The sequence below is a fragment of the Myotis myotis genome, unplaced genomic scaffold (genome assembly GCF_014108235.1).
Source record: "Myotis myotis isolate mMyoMyo1 unplaced genomic scaffold, mMyoMyo1.p scaffold_m19_p_3, whole genome shotgun sequence".
NCBI lineage: Eukaryota > Metazoa > Chordata > Mammalia > Chiroptera > Vespertilionidae > Myotis > Myotis myotis.
The window spans coordinates 205,359,503-205,372,964 of NW_023416335.1; the positions used below are offsets into that span (position 1 = coordinate 205,359,503).

At 40.1% G+C, this 13,462-nt stretch overlaps 1 protein-coding gene across 23 annotated transcripts in view; it reads right to left on the reverse strand.

Moving 5' to 3' along the window:
• RBFOX2 (RNA binding fox-1 homolog 2) overlaps positions 1–13,462 on the reverse strand; it is a 265,267-nt gene that overhangs the window by 127,555 nt on the left and 124,250 nt on the right. Inside the window, exon 1 of one of the 23 annotated variants that reach the window (XM_036299496.1) lies at positions 13,098–13,318. The exons of 21 other annotated variants lie outside the window; for them this stretch is intronic. In XM_036299496.1, the coding sequence (XP_036155389.1) occupies positions 13,098–13,112 (15 nt within the window). In that variant the 5' untranslated portion in view covers positions 13,113–13,318. Of the gene's footprint in view, positions 1–13,097; positions 13,319–13,462 lie in introns of those variants that run through there. One more of the 23 variants, XM_036299492.1, reaches the window with a different exon arrangement.

A 13,462-nucleotide genomic window follows, 5' to 3' on the forward strand; every position in this document is an offset into this window, starting at 1 on the left:
GCAACCAAGGGTCAAAGCAGTGCAAGCACTGACACGGAACCCAATACTCACCGCAAAAATGTGACAACTCTAGAACAAGTTTGGGACGGGCTTGAGTACTGCTCAGCAAGAAATTTGCCTTGGTTTGAGCTATGAGGAAGAATAGGCTTGAATTTCAATGTAAAACAGATGCAAAGGAAGCGAAATCAAGAGCACATTATTTGGTTTTCAAAGAGATTTAATGATCCTTTCTGTCCTAAGAAAAACTGTTAATGCTCTTTTCTCAGCTCAATGTTTTTCCAACTATTAACAGATTTTAAAAACCCCATTTTTAAAAAAAAAAAATACCTGCAGTGATCTTGTAATATTAACAAGGGTAAAGGCAGTGGGAGAAGGGGAGGAACGACAACACATCAATAGAGTTAGAATCTAGAATGACTGGAGGATAGCTTATGTCTATTTTCTTCAATATGGTTGACATTAGTACAGTGAATGCCTTCATTTTACAGGAAAAGCTTAAATGATAAGACTGCACATTGCGCCCTAACCGGTTTGGCTCAGTGGATAGAGCGTCGGCCTGTGGACTCAAGGGTCCCAGGTTCGATTCCGGTCAAGGGCATGTACCTTGGTTGCAGGCACATCCCCGGGGGGGTGGGGGGGGGGCGTGCAGGAGGCAGCTGATCGATGTTTCTAACTCTCTATCCCTCTCCCTTCCTCTCTGTAAAAAATCAATAAAATATATTAAAAAAAAAAAAAGACTGCACATTGATCAGATAGTTCCTCACACAGGTAGGAAATGACTTGCAGGAATAAATACAGAACTAGAAAGACTGTCTATAAGCATGGACTCATATAATAAAAAGAAAAGGCTCTGGCTGGTGTGCTCAATTGTTAGTGTTGGCCTGTGCACCAGAAGGTCTCGTGTTCGATTCCTGGTCAAGGGCACATACCTGGGTTGCAGGTCCGACCTTCACCCCTGGTCGGAGCCTGTGGGAGGCAACCAATTGATGTGTCCCTGTCACACTGATGTTTTTCTCTCTGTCTCTCTAAAAAAAAATAAAATAAAATAAAATAAAAAAATAAAAAAAATCAATGGAAAAATATCCTCACTCCTCCATGAGGATTAAAAAATAAAATAAAACAAAAAGAAAGAGGATACAAAAAGGGTTAAAGAAAACCATGAAGCATTGCCCTTTTCAACCTTATGCTCCTACTAAAAAGGTTAGAAGCCCTAGTGTTTGAGAAGCCTTTTGTGTGACTTAAGGTAGTACTACTTTCGATTTTTCTGTCTTAAAAAAGGTTTTACAGCCGAAACCGGTTTAGCTCAGTGGATAGAGCGTCGGCCTGCGGACTGAAGGGTCCTAGGTTCGATTCCGGTCAAGGGCATGTACCTGGGTTGTGGGCATATCCCCAGTGGGGGATGTGCAGGCGGTGGCTGATCGATGTTTCTCTCTCATCGATGTTTCTGACTCTCTGTCTCTCTCCCTTTCTCTCTGTAAAAAATCAATAATTAAAAAAAAAAAAAAAAAAAGGTTTTACAGCCACACTCTCAGATTCATCTTTAAACTACCATTCTCCTGGCAGTGCCCTTGAACGGATCTTTGCTAAGAATCCATGTCTTAATTTTACTATCATTTACCATGCAGAAAAGCTGAAAATTTTCAAAATCAAGTCCTGGTTGCTTTTTTGTTTAACAGTCCTTCCTTCCATTCATTTCTCTCCTCTCACACTTTACTATAAGCAGCAAGAAGAAACCAGGGGCACCTTCAATGTTTTGCTTGGAAATTTACATAGCTAGATCTCCCAGTTCATTAGGCACATTTGCTGCTTTCCATAACTACAAACAATAGTGTTGCTAAACTTTGCCCTTTCTTCCAGTTTCCTTTCCTTAAGCCCTCATGGCAATCTCCTCAAAGTCCCAGATTTTATAAGCAACATGTTCAAGGTACTCTTTCACTAACACTCTCCTCAAAGGCCATTGCCCAGTTACAAAGTCACTCCCACATTTTAGATTTCTGCTGTAGAAGCACCCCATACAGAAAGAGCTAGAGAGGGCAAGCACCCAAGATGAGAAAAGACAGTCTCTTTGTAACCAAATCTTGGAAGTAACATCCTATCACTTTTGCTATATTCTGTTACTTCGAAGTGAGTCCCTAGGGCCAGCCTATACTCAATGGCAAGAGATTGCACAAGAGCAAGCATACCAGAATGGGAATCACTGGGGCCATCTTAGAAGCTGTCTCTCACAGACTATTGGAAGCATTATAGCACATTGTTTAGGAGTACCGGCTGAAGCAAGACAATGTTCCAAGCAAAACATTGAAGGTGCCCTCTGATTTCTTCTTGCTGATTATGGTAAAGTGTGAGAGGAGAGAAAAGAATTGAAGGAAGGACTGTTAAACAAAAAAGCAGCCAGTACTTGATTTTGAAAAATTTCAGCCTTTCTGCATGGTTTGACTCTTGTTTCTACATTATAAAATTATTTCATAATAACATAATAAAATAATAGTTGTGAAAGGCCAAAACCCAGTGCCTCATACATAGGAGGCCCTTGGGAATCTCTATTCCTTCTCCTTTCTGATCTCAATTGTTTTTTAACAATCTTGAAAATTTCTCTGGTATTGGATGAAATCTGCAAACATCTACTACTAGAGTAACATACAAAAATACCATTCTGACTTTCAATAAGTACAGAAAACTTATTTTTTAATTAATTTAATTAAGTTAAACAAGAAAACAAAAGAATAAAAATAATCATCTAGAATTAATGAATATAGCAGAGGGGAACATACACACAACAGCAACTGTTATCCTCCAAACACATGTCCCACCCACATTGCCATCTGCTTTTAAATTGTAATGTTTAGTGAGACTTTCAAAATGAACTTGGCAAAAAATATTTCACTGCTTTTTATCTAACTGGCAACTATAAATATAATAAATAAAAAATAAATCGTTTTAGAATATTTTTATTTAGATGTCATTTTATTTGAGAAATAACACTCAACAATGTGAGTGAACTAACATTATGCCCATCTTATGGATAAAACACAGAGCATAAAGATCTTGTGACTTGTTATAATCACAGAGTAGGTTAATGATTGAGCCACAAACAGAACTGTAACCATCATATAATGTAATATTCAATGAAGCTGTAATTGGTTATTTCTGATTTTCATGGATATGACAATTTGGCCAGTGATTAAAGGGTTCATCTCACACTCAGGAAAAATAACTTGACAGTTAAAGAATAAAAAGTAGGCTTTGATTTATTTTACCTCTGATTTAATGGTCTAGATTCAAATAAGCAAGTAAAATACCATCTGGGTTACTACACAAATAAGAATACAGAACCTACACTTTGAGTTAAGTGGAAGCAAAACCCAATATTTTAGTTGGACACTTTGCTACACAGACAGTCCATTATATTTAGAATATTTAATTAACCTTTCAAACAATATTTGTGGAGTGCCTATTCTATGCTGGCCTTTTATTAAAAGTACTGTATGTTATCTCATTTTGTAATAGTGAAGGATGCCAAAAAAGCATTTGTGAGGAAGAGCAGCAAGCTCACATTCATCAGAGAAGGCTAACCACACACAAGAAGGCAATGCTTAAAACCAGATCTCAAGTTTTAAAGGCAGCACCTATTTCCAGAACAAAGAAGGGAAAAGGTAGCTAGCGAAGGAAGACCATAACTCCTAATACCTACATTATTCACTGAAAAAGAAACTAAAGGGCCTGAGGTGATGGGCAGAGGTTTTCTCAGGACAGCTGTGTCAGGCATCTCTGCCTTTGGCACTTAGGAGGAAGTGAATATATGATCATTTCTTTTGAGGGACAGCAATTTCTAGAAGATGTTGAATGTTAGATCATCACTTTGGTAGAAAGTTTGATGATCAGCAACATTCATTAAATACCTATTTTTGTGCAGCACATGAGGATACCAAGTGTGCTGGGAGATACTGTAGCCCCTGTGTCCACTCCCTTCACTTACATGTATGCTTTGATCATGCTGATTTTCTACCCTTCCCAAACGTACAATTTAAAATCTACTAGAACGAATACTTGCTTAATTGCTTACAAATTTATTCCCTAATTTATAAATTCTAAAACAATAAAAGCCCATATTCTGGTTTGAAACATGACAAATTATATTGTTTAAGGTTAAGTGCCATATTAAAACATACATATCAAAACAAGGCAGCTTTTTTATACAACTGGAAACTTCATCTTTTAGCACTCATACATAAGGCTTCAACTCTACTTAAAAACTGTACTCACTTCCAAACCCTGATCCCAAGGCCTAGTTACCTCATACCTGAACAACTACAATAGTAATTGCTATTGCTGCTTCTGGTCCCTCCCCAAGCCATCCTAGCCACAGAACCTAATTACAAAGCACTATTTCAAGAAAGTTAAATATTGGCTTACTGGATTTTTAAAAATAATTCCTATTTTCTATAAAAGTAATTATCTAACATTCAACATCTTCTGGTTTACCCATCAAACACTGCTTCCATTCCTGTCTCTTCCAATGAGACTGGCCTCTTCACTTTTCCCTCCAAAGTTTCCTTCCTCCCTTCTTTTCACTCCACAAATGCCCAATCAGTGCCCACTATGTACCAAGCACCTTTCTAGGCACAGAGGATACACCAGTGCCCTCATGGAGCTTACATTCTAGTTGGAGGAGAAAGACATTAAACAAACAAATACACAGCAGATCAGATGGTGGTAGGTGATATGGAGAAAAATAAAGACGGGGGAAAAAGGGGATGGGAAATATTGCACAGAGAGGTAGGGAATTACCATTTACAGTACATAGGATGCTCATGATAACATGACATTTGAGTAGAGATTTCATGTATACAAGAGAGTGGTACTGATATCTGGAGAAAGAGCAGGGAGGTAGGCAAGTGCTAAGGCCCTGAGGCAAGGGCATGTTTGATATAAACATGAGTTCAAGAACTTAGTCAGGGAAACAAGTCATACAAGGGCCTTAAAGGCCAGGGTAGGGTGTTTGATTTTTACAGTAAGATAAGAAGCCCCTAGAGAGTTTTGGACAGAGGAGCAATATAATGTGACATTTAAAAGGAGCACTCCGGCTGCTGTGTTGAGGACAGACTTTGGGAGAGGGGTGCAGAAGAACAGAAGCAGGGAGGCTAGTTAGAAAATTATTATAATAATATAGGCAAGAGATAATGGTGGCTTGGGCCAGGATGAAAGTAATGGGATTCTTGAGTAGTCAAGTTTCATGTTCATACTTGACACCATACCTTTGCTTATGCCAGTTCTCCATCTGGCTTGTCTCTGTTTAGTCCTGCCAGAATCTAGCTTAAATTATACCTCCTTCAAGAAACCCTCCCCAACCAATCCCATCCTCAGTGATTGCCTATTTTTCTGAACTCCCGTTGACAACGGCCCATTACCACCTACAATGTAATCTTTGCTACAATGTATTATTTATCTATTTAACTTCTGTGCCCCTTTACCCCATTATTCTTGGGGGGGAAAGGGGTGGACTTTACAACTTTTGGTATCCTCACTGCTGCAAAACATAGACATTCAATTAATGTTTGATGATAATCAAACTGAACCACTTACAAACCGCTTTCTCACAAAAGAAATGATCATATACTCACTTCCTTCTTAAACTGCCGAAGTCAGAGAGATGCCTGACATAGCTGTTCCGAGAAAACCTCTGCCCGGCACCCAGGCCACACATCGTACTGGGCTACCGTTCACAACCCAGCCACACTAGTTTCTCGGGAACAATAGTTTCTGAAGTGTGGTCTCTGGACCAGCAGCATCAGCATCACCTGGGCATTAATTAGAAATGTAAATACCCAGGTCCACCCAGATCTAATGAATCCAAAATTCTGGAGGTGGGCCAGGCATTCTGAAGTTTGAGAACTATTGCTCTGGCTTAAAGGTTTAAGCAATCACCCAATTTTTTTCAAGGGAACAGTTCCATCCTGGCTTATAGCCTCATTTACCTCAATCATTATCAGATGTCCCCTCCCTTTCAGATGGCTCACCCCATACAGCTCTGTACATCCACTCATCAGAACTCATCTCCTACTCTGTGCCCTAGAAGCCATGAGCTATCCTCAGCAAACTCTTCCATACACGTACTCTTTTTCCTGTGATGTTCCCTTCACCTTTTTGCTCTAAAGCAGTGGTTCTCAACCTTGGCTGCACATTAGAATCACCTGGAAATCTTTTTAAAATCCTGATTTCTGGGCCTCATCCTCTGGAAATTCTGTTTCTTTATTACTAATGTTGTGGCCCCACCCCATAACAAAGAAACAGAATTTCCGGAGGATGGGGCCCAGAAATCAGGATTTTAGAAAGATTCCCAGGTGATTCCAATGTGCAGCCAAGGCTGAGGACCACTGCTCTAAAGGAAACCTGGCTGGCCCTGAGAATACTGCTCCTTCCACAGTGGGAGATTTACTCCTACGCATCACATACCTCCAGCAGGGGCAAGCATCCTCCTTGTTTTCCATTTAGTGTTGACCTTCCAAGTATCCTCTTTGCTTTCCAATTCTACTTCCAAACCACTTCTCTTCTCTCCACCCAAACTGCAGATCCTCTGAAACAGGTATCACCTGCCAATCTGCTCAAGTCTCAGGACAGGGCTCCCTGTCTTCACCCTCTTTGTTAGTCTTATTCTTCAACAACCACACAGATGACTCATCCAATACCTTGGCCTCCTAGTTGTTGTTTTAATGTCTTTAGCACGAAGTATATATTTTTCCACTTAACCTAAACCACCCATCTAACTTCATGTCCTAGTACTGTCATCATCAATAACCATACCATCTCCAAAAATCTTAAGCATTTCAAGCATTCTTTCATACCATCAAGTTGGCTTGCTCTAGTAGTTTTCCCACGCCAGCATTTCTCCAACCCACTTGATCCTCTAATCGACAAGATGATCCTAACACTTTTTCATTCCTCCTCCTGCCCTTCCTCCCTACTCCTCTTCCTTCTCAAGTTCTTATTTCCCTCCTAAGCCAACTCTGATTCTAGGGTCCAATCCTATATGTAGTCCTTTTCAAAAATCTTATTTCCCTTGTCCCTTTTTCTCTTAGTCCAGCTTATTTGGTATAATCTCAATTCCTGGTTAAAACCATTATATATGGTTCCCAAACATAAATACTTTTTCACCAATCTTTTCTTCTTTGGAAAATTAATGACCCTTTTCACACCTCACCCACTCTGATTTCTACCTTCTCTCTGTAAGGACTTTTTGAACTCCTAAATGCCGTTAGCTCGTCTGTCCTCATCTGCTTTGCCTCCTGTTAAATGGGAGAGCCAATACCATTTCCCCAAAGTATAAGAGCATGTATCCCTCCTCTTACATAGTACACTTCTTTTCAAATAAATTTATTCAATTAGCTTTTAAACATGGTTAAGTCTCTTTTATTTAAAATAAAACAAACCTTTTCTACTCCTGATACTCTTCTAGCTATTCTCTACATTCCTTCAGAGTCAAACTTTTCCAACAATTGTCTACGTCCACTAATTCAATCTCCATTTCCTTGCCTACCCATGAACTCCTCAACTTACGCCACTACTCTCAGGCTTCTGCCCTCAATAGTTCAGAGAAACAACCCTTGCAAAGATTATCAATGACCTCCATGTTGTTAAACTCATATTTTGGTTCTCTTCCTGCCACTCTTTTGTTAATTCTCACCTGAGGATATTCTCTGCCCACCCCCAACCCCCCATTTATTTTTAGAGAGAGTGGAAGGGAGGGGAAGAGACAGAGAGAGAGAAACATCGATATGAGAGAGACACAAAGATTGGTTGCCTACCACATGCACCCCAACCAGGGGCAGGGGATTGAGCCTGTAACCAAGGTATGTGCCCTTGACCGTTCAGTGCCCGGGGACCATTCAGTGCCCAGGGCCAACACTCTAACCACTGAGCAAAGCTGGCTTGGGCTTCCTGACACTCTTTTATCTTAATTTCCTAGTGTCCTGGTTTTCCTCCTGAAGAGCAAGTTCTCCGGAACCTTGTTCTCTGCCTCCTTTGAGGGTTCATCTCCTATATCAGGCATTAACTTCTCTTTTTGTTCTACATTTTCTCCCTAAATGTCATTCTCCTCTTAAGCCATCATCATACCTGCCTACAGGTTCAGTTACTATTGCCTGCATATCTTTCCTTATATTCCAGACCAAGGTAGCCAACTATCTAAGCAGTATTTCCCCTTGAACATCTCAAAGTTACCCCCAAATCAAACTCATTATCCCCTTCACCTTTATTCTTATAAAAAACAAACAAATAAAACCCCACAATCCTGGTCCTCTTACAAATCATGGCAATATCTTACCAATTTTACCTTCGGAATATCTCTCCTCTTCCAAATCATGACAATATCCTGTCACTTTGACCTATGAATATCGGTCACACAGTTCTAGTTCTCTCTAGCACATGTTGTCATTATCATTCTCTGTCACTTAGTTACACAACAACCACCTAACTTCTTTATGCAGCTTACTCCCCTCTAATCTGTGTAGATAACTTTTAAAAAACAAATCTAATTATAAACTCCACTCCAGCCTACTCCAATCTTACTTAAAATCTTTTAATGGCTTTTCGCTGCCAAGTATCTAGTGACAGTACCTGGCCTTCAATGTTATCTGAACAAAACTGTTCCTACTTTTGTGATGACTTAATTTACTATTAAGTCTAGTTCGCTAACTATGTAGAGCAATTAGAATGGCAAAATAGCAATAAGCAGTGAGCAGTAATTAAAAGATCAGCCTGACTGTAATTTGAATAACAGCTGTTGTTATTATCATTACCTTATTTTTTGCTTAGTACAAAATGCCTCCAAAAAACTTTAACACATATGATCTCAATAATCTGTTAGGTATTAAAAGTCCCATTATAAAGATTAAAAAACTAATGTTAGAAAGGTCATACACTGACAAATGGCACCACCAAGACCAAAACTGTCTTCTGGCTCACAGCACATCGTTTCCATGTTTTATGATAAAGCCATCAGTTACTACTTTATTTCTAAAATGGCTGAAATACATTTTTCCAAGATTACTCCATTAATGTTTTCCCAAGAACTATCATATCCTTTTTACAACTGGAAAATCAACATACATACAGTTTAGTAACTTGTCTCAAGTAATTAATGGATATGGAAACAGAATTCAGGTTACCTTATCTTCACTTCTCTACTCTGCCTATATTATGCTGAAAAAACCTGACACTATTGAACAAAGAAAAGAAAATGTGGTGTAATAAGCTCTAAGGCCAGACAGACCAGGGTTCAAATCTTACCTCTGTCAATTCTAAATTGTGTGACTGTAGCAAGTTACTGAAGTTTCTGCTTTCTCATCTGTAAAATGAAGATAATAGCTAATTCTCAGGTGTGTTGAGGACTAAGTAAGATATAAGCCTAACATAAATGTTATCACTCAATAAATGGTTTAAAGTTAACACAACAAAAACATTAGCTTCTCCCCAAAGAGGACAGTGTGGAAAAAAAGAAGAGCCAGAGTTAAAAAAGAAAAAAAAAGAAAAAGATAATGCTAAGTTTCCAACTCTGCCATTTACTGTCATGCACTCTCTATCCGTCTCCTCATTTGTACAATAGAGATAATGATACTCAGCCCTTAGCACTGCTGTGAGGGTGAAATAAGATAACAAATAAAAGCACTTTCTTAATGGAATAGCATCATAGAAAAATCATTATTATCTGTGTATGCACAATCGCTATCACTGTTATAAATTCTTTGAGGGCATGAGATATCTTAAATCATCTTTGCATATGTAACAGCTGGTAGCACAGTCTTCTACCCATTATAGGTACTCATCAAAAGTTGGTTGAACTGATTTATTAAGAAGAAAGGATTGCCCTGGCCAGTGATGGCCTATCCACTGGCCTATGCACCAAAGAATCTCAGGTTCAATTCCTGGTCAAAGTCACATACCTGAGTTGCAGGTTTGATTCCCGGCCCTAGTCAGGGCAGTGTGCAGGAGGCAACCAACCGATGTGTCTTTCTCACATTGATGCTTCTCTCTCTCCTCTTTCTCTCTCTCTCTCTCTATCTCTCTCAAAATCAATGGGGAAAATATCTTTGGATGAGGACGAGGAGGAGGGGGAGGATGAGAAGGGGAAGGGGGAGGAGGAAGAGGAGGAGGAGGAGACCACGACGACGACGATGACAGGATTAAACTATGATAATGCAACAATTCAAAATGAGATCCAGAAGTTCATCCATATAGAATATAAGTAAACAGAACCTGCTAAGATCAACGCAGATAGGGAGAACACATGTGCCTTCTGGGAATTTGTCTGCAATTTTGTTTACTGAGTAAAAATTATACAATCAAATAAGTAAGTTCCCTCAATACAGGAGTCATGTATTAAGTGTTACCCTCCCTGTTTTAGACAACGAAGAGGAGGGAAGAAATGACATAATGAATACTTCATAGATATTTACTGAGTACCTATGTGCCATCCACTATGGTAAGCATGTTTCCGAGATTATCTCATGTCTTCACAATGATCCTGTGTGACAGGCATTCTTTTCCCTATGTGACAAATGAAGAAACTGAGGTTCAGAGAGGTTAAGTAATTTGTTCACAGCCACACAACTGGAAATGACAGAGGCGGGATTTACATCTAGTAAAGGCTCTAAAGCCATTTTCTTTCCACCACATCATGCTGTCCACTGATGCCACCACATTCACTAAAAAGGACAACTCAATAGGAAAGTGGGGAGAAGATCTGACAAAGAGACATATACAGGGCACAGGACGGCATTCTAGCTCAGAGTTCTAGACTCACAGGGGCAAGTTAATGAGCCGCACCTAACTACACAAACTGAAATGCTTGGATGAGCTCTAACGTTTACTCCCCAGCTCTACAGTCTTAAAAAGGTCCACACCACTCATTGGTATTAACAACTGAACATACTTCAGTAATTTTTCTAGAATACTCAGAAACAGTACCTTTAACTCACTGCCGGTACCCAAACAAGCAGGCAATGGAGGTAATATGCTTCACAGCTTGCTCGTGTTTTCCAGGACCCAAACATTCTGGCACAACTGAGTGTTTTTCTGGCATACGTACTGCTACATGAAATTCACTTCACAGAGCTTTAGAATTAGAATAGGTCCTATTAGTTTATGGAGGCTCAGAATAGTTAAATGATTGCTCAATGTCTAATGGCTGGGTACTGGCCTAAACAAATTCATCTCCTATTCCTCGTCCAGTTTCTCCACAGCACCTCCTCAGCGCCTGCCACTTAATGCCTGACCGCCTTCTTGATATCTAGATGTCATGCAGCTATGGCTCCTCCTGGACATTTTCAATGAATTCAACAAATGTGTAGGGCACTGGGCTAGACAATGCAGATAACAAAGAGATAGAGCTAACTCACTTTTTACCCTCTAGAAAGAGCTATCAAACATTCAATTGTCGGGTATATAATGTTTGTACGCACACACACATATACACATGGTCCCAGAGACCAGGGAAACCCTAGGCCCCACCTGACTGCTCCAAGGGGTGAGAGCATACATGTATCTCAATCCAACATGTGGTACTCTGGCTGGGAAGCTCTGTTCTAGGGCCAATAAGTGAAGGGGATTGAAAGAAATTTACAAATAACTAATTTAAGCACAAAGGAAATAACTGAGGAGACTGTCACTGTCTGCTTTCTTCAAACCTAAGTGAGTGGAAATGAAATTAATTCAACTTGCTTCCTTTCATAACTCCTCTTCCAAACAAATCCAAAGACAGAATATCCCGTCCTCTGGTCAACAGATAGCTAAACGTCCCACGGACAAGGCTGCAAAGACCCTGGACACAGATATCTAGTTCATAGGGAGATGAAAAGTACTTAAAGCACATAGTATGCCAGAAAAGTTCTTTGACTTCTCACAAATAATACAAAAAATAATCAATAGAGGGAGGAAATTATATTTCAAGGTCATATTCAAATATAAAGGAAGAAGCAGGAAAAGCCCCTCCCAACACACACACACACACACACACACACACACACACCCTCTGTGACCAAGCACAATCTCTATAAACCTACTTAAAATTCTGCCTTCTGATATTTTTAAATTTAGCCTGCCTGAGCCAAGTAGGTTTCTGCAATTCCAGACATCTAGGCTGAAGGGCAAAGGGCAAAGTGAAACTTTCAAAAGCTGGCTAGTAGCCAAGGGCATCACATCTAGGAGGCTCCCTTAGCAACACACAACAGCTGTCTGCTCAAGAGAGCATACGGCCATCTTTGCAAGAAACTATAGATGTTCTTGTTTTCCAACTAAAAGCAGGGCTTATTTTTTCCCTATATTATTTTCCCTGTCATTCTCCTAAAAGTTATCACATTTCATAAATGAAAAACCTTTCCAACCCCACTATGCTTCCCTTTATCCCAAATTACAATGTCATAGTTAACAATAAATTAAAGTAAAATAAGGTGTTAAGTTCTTGGCAAATATAAAATGTTTTAAAATGTCTGGTTATTAATTACTATTCTAGCTGCTATAGATTTGGTTTCTAACTATGAGCAAGTCACTCTTTGCGACTTAATTACTTCCCTCATAAAAATTTAATAACAACAGTGACCTACTTCACAAGACTATTGTGAAGGACAATAAAAATGATTAGACCAAAAAATTATAGAAGTTTATTCCTTATTAAGAATCATGCCACCTACTGGCTTTCAATATCTAAAGAGATAGTTTGATTATCGAAGTCAGTGCCCCACCCCCATCCCCAAAAACACAGGTGTATCCTGACCAACCAGGAAGACTGCAGCAGCTCAAGGGACCAGCTCATTTCACCTGCCCAATCCGCCTCCTGTGAAGCTACCAGCAAGCCCAGAGGATGGCCCTGCACCGAAGCTCACGCTTACGCCTAAGTCTAATTAGATAAACAACATTAAAAAACAACAACCACCACCAATGTCACAATCACTGCTAGGCTTTAAAACCCCAACACCTGTGAGTAGAAGGGTACATGGCAGCCTGTGCTCTGTGGGGAAGGCCGTTTGTGCAAGAGCAGAATCTCGCAGCTTTCCACTCCTTATATGAGCAAGTGCAAACCCTCACCCACAGCACTCGGTACTCACCCAGAGGTACATCATGTCAGACCGGGCTGCTCACACTCAGTGGTCAGTTGATCCTGGACTGCAAAAAGGCACTTTCAGTAGGTAAGGAGGTGCCAGAATAGGGGACTAGGGTTCAGGGTGGGGAGAAACTCCCCCCCAGAATCACTTGAGTTTCAAAACACAACCAGTCTCCTCCCCCCCTCCTCCCTCCTCTCCAGCTGACTGTTCTGTTGTTTTCTCCTCTCTCTCTCTCCTCTCTCTCTCCTCTCTCTCTCCCCTCTCTCTCCTCTCTCTCTCTCTCTCTCCTCTCCTCTCTCTGCTCTCTCTCTCTCTCTCTCTCTCTCTCTCTCTCTCTGGGAGTTCCCAGCCCCGTGTGTCTGAACTGG